This window comes from Scyliorhinus canicula, chromosome 17 (genome assembly GCF_902713615.1).
Source record: "Scyliorhinus canicula chromosome 17, sScyCan1.1, whole genome shotgun sequence".
Taxonomy (NCBI): domain Eukaryota; kingdom Metazoa; phylum Chordata; class Chondrichthyes; order Carcharhiniformes; family Scyliorhinidae; genus Scyliorhinus; species Scyliorhinus canicula.
Window position 1 is genome coordinate 22981534 of NC_052162.1, and position 14597 is coordinate 22996130.

Genomic DNA, 14597 nt, shown 5'->3' on the forward strand with positions numbered 1-14597 from the left:
TGAATTCAAGGTCCATAGAATCCCATTTCTAACTTACAGATGGATAACACAACCATTTAGGGCAGCACGGTAGCATTGTGGATAGCACAATCGCTTCACAGCTCCAGGGTCCCAGGTTCGATTCCGGCTTGGGTCACTGTCTGTGCGGAGTCTGCACATCCTCCCCGTGTGTGCGTGGGTTTCCTCCGGGTGCTCCGGTTTCCTCCCACAGTCCAAAGATGTGCAGGTTAGGTGCATTGGCCATGATAAATTGCCCTTAGTGTCCAAAATTGCCCTTAGTGTTGGGTGGGGTTACTGGGTTATGGGGATAGGGTGGAGATGTTAACCTTGGGTAGGGTGCTCTTTCCAGGAGCCAGTTCAGACTCGATGGGCCGAATGGCCTCCTTCTGCACTGTAAATTCTATAAATTTAGAATGACCGCATTCACCAAAAATAGGGCTTTCAAAAATCAGGGCAGAACTAAGTCAACCATTAGTTACAGTGATTGGGTGTAAACTGTTAGACCTAAATCTTCTTCTCCCAGCTACCGCAGAAAGCATCGCAGAGAGGACAATAAATATGTCAGATAAGCCAAAGGTGCACTGACATTGTTGGGGAATTTCCTGTCTCGGGTGGGTGGAACAGGAAAATATGACCCTTAATTTCAGCACTGCCCAGTTTCCACTGGGAGGTGGGGTGGTGAGATGATAGAGAACGATTTGACTGAGTGTGGAAGATGTTGAAGAGTATTAAAGCAAGCAATGTGGATGCTTGTGAATTACCTCATGATATTTTATGGAACAATTTAACACCTAATTAAACCAACCAATTAAACTAACAGCAATTGAACAACCAACCTGGAGTGGGCTCTACAAATATCCTCTTCCTCAATGATGGAGGGGTCCAGCACATTAGTGCAAAAGACAAGGCTAAAGCGTTTGAAACCATCTTCAACAAAATGGGCGATCCATCTTGGCCTATTCCTGAAGTCCCCAGCAGAAGAGACGCCAGTCTTCAGCCATTTTGATTCACTCCATGTGATATCATGAAATGTCCGAAGGCTGTGATACTGCAAAGGCAATGGGCCTTGACTACTTTCCAGCAATCGTACTGAAAACTTAAGCGCCAGAACTATCCAACTCCTAGCTAAGCTGTTTTAGTACAACTGCAGCACTGGCATCAATGCGGCAATGTGGAAAATTGCCCACGTCTGTCCTGTCCACATCAACCCAATCTGGCCAATTGCCAGCCCATAAACCTCCTCCCAACCATGAGCAAAGTGACTGAAAGTCCTGTTGGCAGTACATAAGCAGCACTTACTCAGCAATAACATGCTGCTGACACTTAGTTTGGGTTTTGCCAGGGTCACTCAACTCCTGACCTCGTTAAGCCTTGATCTAGAAATGGACAAAAGAGCTGGACTGCAGATATGAGATGAAAGCGACTACCATGCTCCGCTCCCTCCGAAACGGAGTCATCGCGTAGCGCGCCATTGCAACGTCTTCCCAAGATGCTCCACCCCTGATGGGCCAAGTGGTCGGGAACCCAGCGTGGTGGGCGCGGACTGTGTACAGCGGCGCCACACTCGGCTGGGATTCATGCCGCTGGCCGGGTAGGGCTTCCACAAGGGCTGGGGGGGACTGGTTGGGGGGTGGCCTGTGCAGTCGCGGATGGCGGGTCTGATCCCCGCACGGCCGGCGCCAGGTTGTATGGTGCAACCACTGCAGGTCATTGCGGCATGGGAGCCAGGAGTTTCACCCGGCGCCGCTGCTAGCCCCTCACCGGTCCTGGAATCGGTGAGGGTTGGCGTGGGTTTTGTCATCGTAATATGCCAGCGCATTCTCCGTTTGAGCCGGCACTCAGCCTCTGAAACGGGGAATCCGGCTCCATAGCTCTTTCAGCGGACATTCTTCCTCGAGCATTGCTCCTATGGATTGGCATATATTTACACTTGCGTCTCGTTCGGAATATTTTCAGTGTTAAAGATGGCACATAAATGTGCAAACTTATTGATGTGGCATGAACAAATACACTAGCTCTTCATTGTGTGTCTGTGGTCAACACTTCTATCACACTTAGAGCAATTCAAAAAATAGCAAATGATTGATATGAGTCCTGAACACTGGCACACAAATTCACTAATTGAAAACACTAACTCTGTAAATACACATTAGGATGAACAGACAGAAGAGATTCATTCCTTTTTGTGCTGTATCTGCAAAGAGAGAAATATCTTACCTGCTTCACCATCAAACCCAGGTGGACCATGATCACCTCGCTTCCCAGGAAAGCTTGAATGGGTGCTGACTCCCGGAGGTCCTGGCTTCCCTGGAAGACCCAATGATCCGCCACGACCTAATGGAGCAGCAAGTAGTTATTGAATTAAACAATTCTTTTGTGTAGGCTGACAACTATTAACAATGGCCTTAATTTATTTTCAACATTCTTCTTAGGTAACTCAAAATTGCCTTTTTTGAGCAATTGTGTCTCCGCAGATTAGGTTTTTTCCTTACCTCTCCCTGCATCATGCACAATTCCCCTTTTTTGGCTGAACATCTTGTTTCTCTGTCCACCTCTCAACTTTTTTAGGGTCCCACGTTTGTCCTCAGGGCCCGTCAGCGATACCCGGGTGGGCAAGGGAAAATGAATGTAGAGATGGGGAGGAACTCAGTAAGGCTGAGTCTCTGACCCAGAAGCTGCAGGGAATTCCAATGATGGCAGGGTGTGCTTGCCTCCACTGCCAGGCTGACCAGAGTAAAAGGAAGTAGAATGGGTAGGATGACATTGGAATTCTGGTTAACCTTACCTCCTAAGGCCTCAGTGCCATGTGCCAGTAAGAAGCAGGTTTGAACAGATTTGAAATGGGAGCATGGTGGAGTGCTGCAGGGAAGATTCATTGCCTGAACCCAATGTGTTCAAAGTGGTGAACAAGATAGGCAAGTCCCTCAATCCCTCTTCTGGATATCAAGTGGGAAGCAAGACTAGCACTGTGGCTTCACAGCGCCAGGGTCCCAGGTTCGATTCCCGGCTGGGTCACTGTCTGTGCAGAGTCTGCACGTTCTCCCCGTGTCTGTGTGGGTTTCCTCCGGGTGCTCCGGTTTCCTCCCACAGTCCAAAGACATGCAGGTTCAGTGGACTGGCCATGCTAAATTGCCCTTAGTGTCCAAAAAGGGTAGGAGTTATTGGGTGACGGGGATAGGTTGGAAGTTGGGGCTTAAGTGGGTTGATGCAGACTCAATGGGCCGAATGGCTTCCTTCTGCACTGCATGTTCTATATTCTATGTTCATGAGACATGCCTTGGGGTAATATTGGTATAGTTTGGCAGGTAGCAAATAAAGGACAATGTAGGGTCTAAAACCAGCAGTCAATCTGATCATATCAGCTCCCTGTCATATGGGCTAAATTAAAATTATTCCTTTCATTACTCCATTCCCACACTCCAATTTTCCATTCCGATATCATTTCCCTATCTTGTACTTACCCTAAGATTAGGAAATCCTAGTCACATATAGAGCACAAATTATTACACCAACCAGCTGTATGATCAGGTTATCAATTCCATTTGAATAGGTTGATGGCCATTTAAAAATTTTTTAAAAATAAATTTAGAGTACCCAATTATTTTTTTCCAATTGAGGGGCAATTTAGCATGGCCAATCCACCTACTCTGCACATCTTTGGGTTGTGAGGGTGAGACCCACACAGACACAGGGAGAATGTGCAAACTCTACATGGACAAGTCAATTTTTAAAAATGGAAACTTTAATATCGCCAACCATGACATCATTCAGTCTGAAATGCAGCAGGATTGACACAGGTGCCATGACACACATGTCTATGTATTTGAGCCTTTGGATGTAAATCATGGTGAGAGTTTAAAGCTCAAGGAATGGAAGACAGGCAGGAAACCAATGATCGTTTGCTCTTCTTTCACCTCCAATCCTGGATTGCCCTGACTGCACTGGGGCATGGATAAGCAGTACCTACAATAATGTGTCCAAATGCTGCATGTGATCCGGGATCAAACCTGGGAACTTCAAGGTCCATATCGATCAGTCTGAAGGAGCTCCTTATTTCAGCAGGTTTTGATAATCATTCAACAGACATTGACTCAACTTACGGCAGCATCCCAGATATTACAGCATCAAATTTCATTGCGTTGAATCTTAAGTTCCAAAAAAAGTGTGGTTTGGCTTTGGGTGAGATGGTTGAACACCATCCCACCACTCCACCAGACCCACTGTAAATGTTGTCAATTGAAGTTAAATACATTCAGATAAAGGGCATTGAATGGGTGGTTACTTGAGCACATAAAAAGAGAGACCTCCCCCAGCTAAGTCTCTGCCGAGGTGTCCCTGGAAAGGGAGCATGCGGTGTCCACTGGCCTGCTTGTGGCCTTCCGTAACAATAGACACCGCAGGGGTTGGAGTACATTGTCAGCCCTGGGGATGACACGTTGATTTAATTAAATAAGTTTCCTTTAAAGTTTTGTCCTTTCTTAGTGCGCCCTTTTTTTTCAAAAATATTTTTATTCTCCTTTTTCACATTACTCTCAAATTTACATCCACCAACAATAAACAACAATCAGTAACAAATGCAACGTCAATCCCCATATCAATAACAACAATCCCATCCTCCCACCAAACCCTCAAACATTAGCCCTCATGTTAACATAAACAAATAACAAAAACGAATCCGGAATCACCCATTGTCACCATTAACACATACAGACCCCCCCCCCCCCCCCCCCCCCCCACCCCTCGCCCCATGTTTAATGTAAGCCAATTCTCGAAAGTGCATAATGAATAATGCCCATGATTTGTAGAACCCTTCCATCCTTTCCCTCAGTTCAAATTTGACTTTCTCAAGAGTCAAGATTTACAGCAGGTCCCCCAGCAACGCCAGGGCACAGGGTGGAGAGGTTGATCTCCATCCCAACAGGATCCGCATTCGGGCGATCAATGAGGCGCCTTTCCAACCCCGGTTGGTTTACTTATTGTGCCCTTTTAAGGGGCTGTCGCGTTTATTGATTTATTAATTAGCTTAGTTTCTTAGTATTTTATTTATTTAAAAGAGTTCAAAGAGATGCCTATAGGGCGCAATTCAACTAAATGGGAACAAAATCCCCTAGTGACCGCCTTTAATTGCATGTTTCCTGGCACTTGCAGCACCGAGAAACACATGGCTACACCACACCATTCGCGTTAAATAAGGAGGAAACATGTGGCTGAGCAGGGAACATGCGGACGAGGCCGCACATAGCCCCGTTTTTTACACTGAGGAGCTTTGCTCATCGGAACTCCTCAGAATATTGAGAGATCGGGACGCCATTTTTAAATGTATGTATTCAAAACTCCGCAACATGTGGGGAAATTCGAACTTCTGGGTTTCTTGACAAAAATCTCGTACCCTACATCTACACAGCCCACCCGCTGCCAAGATTCAACCCATAAGACACAGTACATAATTTCCATTAGTGTAACTGGCAAATGAAACACATAACAAGTATCATGCCTTATTGTGGCAGAGTAAAACACTAGCAGTAAAGAGGCTGAAGTACAAATTGCTTGTGGCAACGCACTTATCCCTATAGTCAGGAAGAAAAAATCACCGAATCCTGTGCAGTGATAATGAATAATTACAGTTGATGTTCTAAATTACCTGGCTCTCCTCGAAGTCCTTTTGCTCCCGGATATCCCGGTTCCCCTCTACCAGTGCCTGGCGTACCGTGTTCACCCTTTGGCCCAGGAAGGCCGGGAGAGCCTGGCAGTGCTGCCAAGCCAACACCTAAACAGTTAGAACATCAGGAAGTAAATAACCATTCAACTTTGAGACAATGGCTGGAAATATCCGCAAAATTGACCCCTTAGTGTTCCCGTAGATTTGCCTGATGGGTGGTGTAAATGCAGGGGAGCATCTCCTGTCGAAATTGCCAGCCAATAACTTTGACTTAAAGCAAAAAGTATTTCCTTCACTGTCAACTTCATTTATATTTCCATTCTCCTTAACGGTACTGGATTAGCAGCAGTAATGATGGTGAAACGTTCAGCATTTCATTGTTATTACTCCACTGAAAATGATAGTAATTCCTGGAATCCACGCATGCACTCTTAAACACGCAAAGCCCAAAGCTTCTGCCTGTGCTTCTACAATATTACAGAGGTTCCCCTACAACTAGAGATCACTGAACTCACTCATCTCTACATCTTGATGGGCAGCTTTAATTGACGTCAGCGGCTTTGTGGCTGACCGCGTAATCCAGCCCATTAAATACATGTTCAGTGAGCACTGTACAACTGCTTAAATAAATTAAATTGCTTTTAATGCCGTCTGTTATTTTTCATTGCGTAACAGGTTCTCTTGTTCGGTAACCAAACACAGGCGATGAATTTAACACCACCCCCTGATGGAAATCAGTGAGTGGACAATTAAAATCAGCCATGAGAATTATCACAGATGTCTTGTTCCTTCCTCACAGTCCAAACATTACAGGAATGGAGCCAGAAGAGATCTTATTTTACTTTCCATGTGGGATCAAGAAAAGCAGGAAATTCCTCCCGCTTCAAAAAGAAAGATTAGGCTAGTACAGCTGACCCTCCCAAAGCACAGTCCTCGACTTACCTGCCAGCCCACAGGGAAACCAAAGTAAAATGACACTTGCTCAGCTTTATGGGTTCTCCGGCCCTGCTCTGGCCTGTTGCCATGTTGGACCAGTGGGGATCCACCGCCTCATACAAGAATTGCAGTCGGGTCCTTATAATGACTGTCAGAATCCTACCTGTTTGAGGCTAGGCCCCACTACCTTTTGACTAGCATCTTACTCACCTGCGCAAAACATCAACCTGTGGAAAAACTGTGGAACCCACAGTGACTGCTATTTTAACTGCCCGCCCAGTTTCTGCCGGGGCAGAAGGTTTATGATCGGTTTCATCGCGCAAACCAAAGAAGAATGAATTCTTCTCCTATTGATGTGACTCAATTCTTTGGACTGTAAATACCTCAGAACCCATGGAACATCACAAAGGAGTATCTGATCCTGCTAATGGGATCAGATAACACTTCAATCCCAAAGTGGATTTAACAAAGCTCTTTGTGCTAAATACCTGGTGTTCCTGGGGGTCCTTTAGGTCCAGGTAAACCATTCAAACCGTCTAGTCCTGGAGCGCCTGAGAGCCCTGGTAGAATAAAAATGACCATTATTCATGGTACACGCAACTAAATGAACAATGTAATTGACAACAAACACCAAAAGTCTGACAGATAACAGTGGGCAAGGGGAGTACTGACAGGAGTGAAGTCAGATTAAGTGATATCATTAAGAAAGTAGAGAGATATCCAAGATCCTTAAGGCAATATTGGTTGAAGAATCCACAAACAAAAGTCAAATTTGAAGCCATTAACTCTTCAAACACACTGTAGTGCAGAGAGAGCTGGACTGATGATCAATTTAGCAAGGAGAGGAATACGAATTTGATGTAAGAAAAATATTTGTCCAATGACCAGTCTGTACCACTGAAGCAGTATCTGGGTGATAGAGCAAGGTGGCTGCGACAAATTGTCCTTTCCCACTACTATTTCTTTGGATTTATGTACATCTAAGCAGAATCCTGCAATAGCAATAGTCGGCACCTTTCTGTCCGAGTCGAGGAAATTGAGCTCTAGGTCCTGGGGGACCTGGACGTCCTGGCGATCCCTGGTAACCTGGAGTCCCAGGAGTCCCTTGCCGACCGGGAGCACCTAAGCACAGAAGGAAGAAGCACAAGAAATGAATTGGTAAGATGATAGCAAAACACTCTTTTAAAGCATTCTTATCACTGTGGCTTGTGATGAAGCAGAGAAACACAGCACCTCAGGAGAGCTACTGATCGCACTGATCAGCTCACACTCACTCAAGCAGCCAGTGCTGTGGTAGCTGCAGAACCAGTATGAGAACAGTATCGCAGTGACGATGTGCGCGCTGTAAAATGTACACAGTGCTTTTGACATCTGAGCAATAGGTCGTGAGCCTGATTCATTCCAGACCTTTGCACAAAACAGGCATCGCTTCTCCAGAAACGTTTGATGGAGGAGAGGTTTAGTAGAGGTTGTACATAAGATGGAGAAAGCCAAGGGAATGGGATAAGACTCAGTTGAAGAGACAATGCTGACACAGTCTTGTTGGGCCGAACGGCCTGCACTGTGCCGTTCTTCCACAGTTTGCCCAACACGTTACAGATTCTCACCTGGACCACCTGGTTGGCCATTTTCTCCTGGTGATCCTTTGACCCCACTAGGCCCAGGGCTACCAGAGAAACCAGGATCACCACGCAAACCATTTAAGCCTCTTTCACCTGAAATTAGAGAAAGTAACAGCATAAAATACATATATGTATAGAACCTTCCAAATTATTGAAAAGAACAATGTGATGCCATGAATACAAGTCAGGGCCAATGTAGTCTTCTGGACTAGTTTTATAGGATCATACAATTTACAGTGCAGATCGTGTCTGCCCCTGCCCTTGGAAAGACTGCACTACTTAATCCCACGCCTATACCCTAGCCCCGTAACCCTTTGACCCCACTTAACCTTTTGGACACTAAGGGAAAGTTTAGCCTGGCCAATCCACCTAACCTGCACATCTTTGGACTGTGGGAAGAAACCAAAGCACCCGGAGAAAATCCACGCAGCCACAGGGAGAATGTGCAAACTCCGCACAGGCAGTCACCTAAGTACTGAATTGAACCCGGGTGTCACTGTGCCGGCCTAAAGGGTTGCTATGGTATTTTCCAGATTTCACACCTCTAATTGGTCTGGTTTTAAAAAGAGTCAAGTTTTCTGTCTCTCCTAGAGAACGACATGCCCCTGGGTGGATACGGAGTGTCTATATCATGGACGAGGCATCACAACATCATGACGTTGGTTAGCCTGGCCTGAGAGCCTTTTCTCGTCCAACAATTTTTGAATGTTTTAAAAATAAATTTACAGTACCCAATTCTTTTTTTCCAATTAAGGGGCAATTTAGCGTGGCCAATTTACCTATGCTGCACATCTTTTTGGGTTGTGGGGGTGAGACCCACGCAGACACAGGAAGAATGCGCAAACTCCACACGGATAGTGAGCGGGACCGGGATCGAACCCGGGTGCTCGGCGGCATAAGGCAGCAGTGTTAACCACTGTGCCACCCAAAGCAATTTGAACGTTTGTGTGAATGGTTGCGAAAGGTCGTAACGAATTCTAATGTCCTTCTGTGAGTCAACTTGTCTGATTGCCTACCCTGCTGAACAAGCTCACCCTGCTTTAATGCAACTGTAGTGAGGCAGTATGTTTTTGGTCTCTTTTCCTTCCAACTTTCTTTTCCTCTCCTCTTCAGTGCCATCCGTGGCTCAGTTGCTCGTAAACTTGCCTCTAAAGCTTCTGGGTTTAAATCCCACTCCATTGATAACCACTGCGGTACTGAGGGAGCGCTGAACTGCTGGAGGTGCCATATTTCAGGTGGGCCGTTGGTAAACACCCCATCTACCTGTTTGGGTGGAAGACGAGCAGAGGCATTCTCCCTGTTGTCTGGTCCAATGCTGGTCCTTCAACTACAAAGGCAGGCTATCTGGTCATTATCACATTGTTGTTGCTGGGAGTTTGCTGTGCCCATTTTGGTTGCCATGCTTCCGGCTGGCATCAATTTCCATGGGTCTCCAGGAGTCTTCTCCTGTCGCCTAAATTTCCACTCCAGCCAGCCAGGTACTGATTCCAATCGACCAAGCAGTTTTTGATCTAAGAAATTATACCCTTATCTAAGAAAAGGATATACTTGACATAGAGGGAGTGCAGCAAAGGGGAGGCAATGGCAGAGTAGTATTGTCACTGGGACAGTAATCCAGAGACCCAGAGTCATGCTCTGGGGACATGGGTTCAAATCCCACTAAGGTAATTGGTGGAATTTGAATTCAATACAAAAATCTGGAATTAAAAGTCTAGCGATGACCATGTTGTAAAAACCCATCTGGTTCACTCATGTTCTTTAGGGAAGGAAATCTGTCATCCTGACCTGGTCTGGCCTGGCCTACATGTGACTCCAGACCCACAGCAATGTGGCTGACCCTCAAATGGGCAACAAATGCTGGCCCAGCCAGCGACATCCACATCCAATGAGCGAATAAAGAAACACAAAATCCCCAGACAGATTCCTGGAATAGCAGCATCGTCACGTGAGGAGAGGTTGGGATGACTGGGCCGCTATTCACTGAAATTTAAAACAATGAAAGGGGATTCTGACAGGACTGGACAGACTGGATGCAGGGATGTTGTTTCCTCTGGTTGGGGGTGGGGTGGTGGGTTTAGAATAAAGGGTCACAGACTCAGGATACGGGGCGGGCCAATCAGACTGAGATGAGGAGAAATCTCTTCACCCAGAACCTGTGGAATCCTCTCCCACAGAAGGCTGTGGAGGTCAAATCACTCAATGTATTTAAGAAAGAAATAGATAAGATTTCTAGATTCTAAAGGTGTCAAGTAGTATGGGGAGAGTCTGGAAGGATGGAGTTGAGATAGAAGTTGAATGGCGGAGCACGGCTCGAAGGGTCGAATGGACTATTTACTATGTTTCTGAGCCTCCAAAATGGTGGAAGAAGCTGGAAGAAAATATAAGATATTCTGAATGATGTGTAAAGAACAGAACACTCAGAGGGATGACTCGATTGATCTCACCTGGGTATCCTCCTTGACCAGGCTCTCCTTTAGCTCCTGTGTCACCTGGAAATCTTAGTGAATCGCCAGGCTCACCTGTACAGTCAAGAGAAAGTTTCCTGTAATATGCACAAGTAATGACACAACAATGAACCCTAACATGTTAATAAAGGGATTTTGCTATGGCCATGCATGCTGGGATAGCACCGTCTCCATTCCATCATTTATTTTGTCACACGCTTGCCTTAAAAATGCAAGACAAATGCTTGTCGATCACAGCACACCTCATACAAGTGTGAGTCAGTGATCCTGAAGTGGACAACTTGGTTTCAGGCAGAAGTCCTTTGATAAATAGGGAAGTGTCTGAAAGTCTGGATATTTCCTACCCAATAAAAAAGCCCAAGCTGTAGAAGCCAACTTTCACACGCGCATCACAGTAAATAAATATGGTGCCCCATTGGATTCTGAGAAGTATAATGGTCCAAATTGGTCCATGGTGAGTTCATGCTACCCCTGTCATTAATATGAAAATCAGGCAGCACGTTCAGGGGGTTAAGGGGAACCGCTTTGAATTGTGAATCTCCAGAATTTGCTGGTCAATTTAAGCTATTCCATTGTTGCTTCTCACACATAGCAACTCACCCTCAAACTCCCGATTATTTTTACAAAAAAGCTAGATTTGCACAATAAACGTGAACTAAACTCATCACAGGAAGCTAGGGCTCAAGTGTAGCAGCGTTGATGGGATACAAACCAACCTCTCCAGCCTGGAAAAGGAGCAACTTAAACTGCAGAGTCTCATTCGCCCGTGCCATAGATTCTTCTTAAGGCTAGAAAATGCTTCACTTTTGAAAAATAAATTTAGAGTACCCAATTATTTTTTCTTCCAATAAGGGGCAATTTAACGACTTCCGGTTGCGGCTATGACTAGCTAAGCCGCACATTTGGAAGCTCCTGCGACAAAGGTGTTTTTGGGCCAATTGGAGGGCCCCAACGGTGCTGAAAAAACAAATCCCGGTGGGGGAAGGTCCCCTGAGGAGAACTAGACCGATTTTATGGTCGGTACCCGGAGTGGAGCGGTAAGAAAAACGGCAGCAGCTCCCCAAAAAAAGCGGGGGAAGAAAATCAAAATGGCGGCCGGCGGCGCATCGGAGGAGTGGAAGAAATGGGCGGAGGAGCAGCAGGCCGCTCTCCTCCGTTTTTTCACGGAGATGAAAGTGGAGCTTTTAGAGTCCATGAACGCGACGGCCACCAGGTTGGTGGGAGCCCAGGCGATCCAAGAGGCGTCGATTAAAGATCTGCAGCAGGAGATGACCGCGAGGGAGGAGGAGGCCACAGTCATCGGGGCAAAGGTGGAGGTGCACGAGGCACTCCACATGAAGTGGCAGAGTCGCTTCGAGGAGCTGGACACTCGGATGAGGAGGAAAAATTTGAGGATCCTGGGCCTGGAAGAAGGCCTGGAGGGGTCGGATCTCCCGGGATATGTGGCGGAGATGTTGAGCTCCCTGATGGGGGAAGGGGCCGGTCCGGCGCCCCTGGAATTGGAAGAGGCATACCGGGTCATGGCCAGGAGGCCTAGGGCAAACGAGCCCCCGAGGGCGGTGCTGGTGCGGTTCCAGCGGCTAAGTGATCGAGAGAAAGTCCTGAGGTGGGCAAAAAGGGAGAAAAGCAGCAAGTGGCAGAACTCGACGGTAAGGGTGTACCAGGACTGGAGTGCGGAGGTGGCAAAGCGGCGGGCCCGGTACAACCGGACAAAGGCGGTGCTACACGCGAAAAAGATCAAATTTGGAATGCTGCAACCGGCGCGCTTGTGGGTCACCTACAAGGACCAACATCATTATTTCGAGTCCCCAGAGGAGGCCTGGACCTTTGTACAAGAGGAAAAGTTGGACACGAACTAAAACCTGGGAGCACCGGCGGTCGTAGCCGCCTGGGGACTCTTGATTGAGCAAGTGGCCCTTTTCTTTTTCAGGCCAGGTCGGAACTGGGTAACAGTTTCGTGGATTGTTTGGGGTGTTTTTTCTCGAACGGTTGACTTTTCTGAATATCTTGAAGGTTTCGAGTTGTTGGGTGTTTCTGTATATTTGTACTGTTGAAATCTCTATTGTGGGTCGTTGGCTTCTTATGGGGTGTTTCTTCCCGTTTCCAATTTCCCTTAGTTATTTACCCCTCTTACCCTTTTTCTTTGGGTGCTTGGGGGGGTTTTTTGTTCTTTTTTTCTTTTCGGGTTATGGTTATCTGCGGTTATTTATACTGTTTGATGGAGGGTGATGGTTGGGCACACTGTTAGTTGATAGCTAGTTAATTATTTTGTTATTTAAGTATGTAGTTAAGTATTTATGTATTTAGTTGCCATTGGGTATTTATATCGTTAAGTTGGGGAGACGGGACGGGGGGGAGCGGGTTGATTATGCGGGTCTTTCTATGGGGTTTTAAGGGGATCTTTCACGGGCGCAGATGGGGTGAACCGGGAGGAGTCGGAATGTGGCAGGAGCAGCCGGGTCAGCGGAGACCAGCTGACTCTCGGGAGTACGATGTTGGGTACATCGCGGCTAGGAGGGGTCCTAGCCAGGGGGGGGGGGGCTGGGGGGGGACACCGGGTTGCTGCTGGAAAGACCAGGGACGAGAAGGGGAGAGCCGGGGGGGCGGGGGGGGGGGGGGGGGGGGGGGCATCGCTATGGGAAGCGGGTCAGAAAAGGAGGGATGACCCGGGGCGAGCAAGGGACAAGACATGGCTAATCGACAGGGAGTAGGGACGGGTCGCTCTGCGATCCGATTGATCACGTGGAACGTAAGGGGGCTGAATGGGCCGGTCAAAAGATCAAGGGTCTTCTCACACCTGAAGGGACTGAAGGCTGATGTAGCAATGCTGCAGGAGACTCATTTGAGGGTAGCAGATCAGGTCCGCCTGAGAAGGGGGTGGGTGGGACAGGTGTTCCACTCAGGCTTGGATATCAAGAACCGGGGGGTGGCGATTTTGGTGGGAAAGAGGGTGTCGTTTGTGGCGGCAGAGGTGGTGGCAGACAAGGAGGGCAGGTACGTGATGGTGAGGGGTAGGTTGCAGGGAGAGAATGTGGTACTGGTAAATGTGTATGCCCCGAACTGGGACGACGCGGGTTTTATGAGGCGCCTGCTGGGCCTCATCCCGGGACTGGAGGCAGGGGGCCTGATCATGGGAGGGGACTTTAATACGGTGTTAGACCCTGGGCTGGATAGATCGAGTTCCAGGACGAATAGGAGGCCGGCAGCGGCAGAGGTGTTAAGGGGGTTCATGGAGCAGATGGGAGGGGTAGACCCATGGAGATTTGGTAGGCCTAGGGCGAGGGAGTATTCTTTTTTCTCCCACGTCCACAGAGTGTACTCTAGGATCGATTTTTTCGTATTGAACAGGGGGCTGATACCGAGAGTGCAGGGCACGGAGTACTCGGCCATTGCGATATCGGACCATGCACCACATTGGGTGGACGTGGACATGGGGGAGGCGCGGGATCAACGCCCGTTGTGGCGCCTGGATGTAGGGCTGTTGGCGGACGAAGAGGTGTGCAGAAGGGTGAGAACGGGCATTGAGAACTATCTGGGTACGAATGACACAGGTGAGGTGCAGGTGGGGACGGTCTGGGAGGCCTTGAAAGCAGTGATTAGAGGAGAGCTGATCTCCATAAGGGCACACAGAGAGAGGAAGGAGAGGCAGGAAAGGGAGAGGCTGGTGGGGGAGCTCCTAGAAGTAGATAGGAAATATGCGGCGGCACCAGAGGAGGGGCTATTAAGGGAGCGGCGTAGCTTGCAGGCCAGGTTCGACCTACTGACCACTAGGAAGGCGGAAATGCAGTGGAGAAGGGCGCAGGGTGTGGCGTATGAGTACGGGGAAAAGGCGAGCAGGATGCTGGCACACCAGCTTCGTAAGCGAGATGCAGCCAGAGAGATTGGGGGAGTGAGAGAGAGGGGTGGGGACGTAGT

At 47.8% G+C, this 14597-nt stretch overlaps 1 protein-coding gene across 1 annotated transcript in view; it reads right to left on the reverse strand.

The window, feature by feature from the left end:
- The window catches only part of LOC119951333 (collagen alpha-6(IV) chain-like), a 424187-nt gene that overhangs the window by 28333 nt on the left and 381257 nt on the right, over positions 1-14597 (reverse strand). Inside the window, 6 exon segments of the mRNA XM_038774449.1 lie at positions 2218-2334; positions 5642-5767; positions 7084-7155; positions 7610-7717; positions 8203-8310; positions 10662-10736. Of these exon segments, the coding sequence (XP_038630377.1) occupies positions 2218-2334; positions 5642-5767; positions 7084-7155; positions 7610-7717; positions 8203-8310; positions 10662-10736 (606 nt within the window).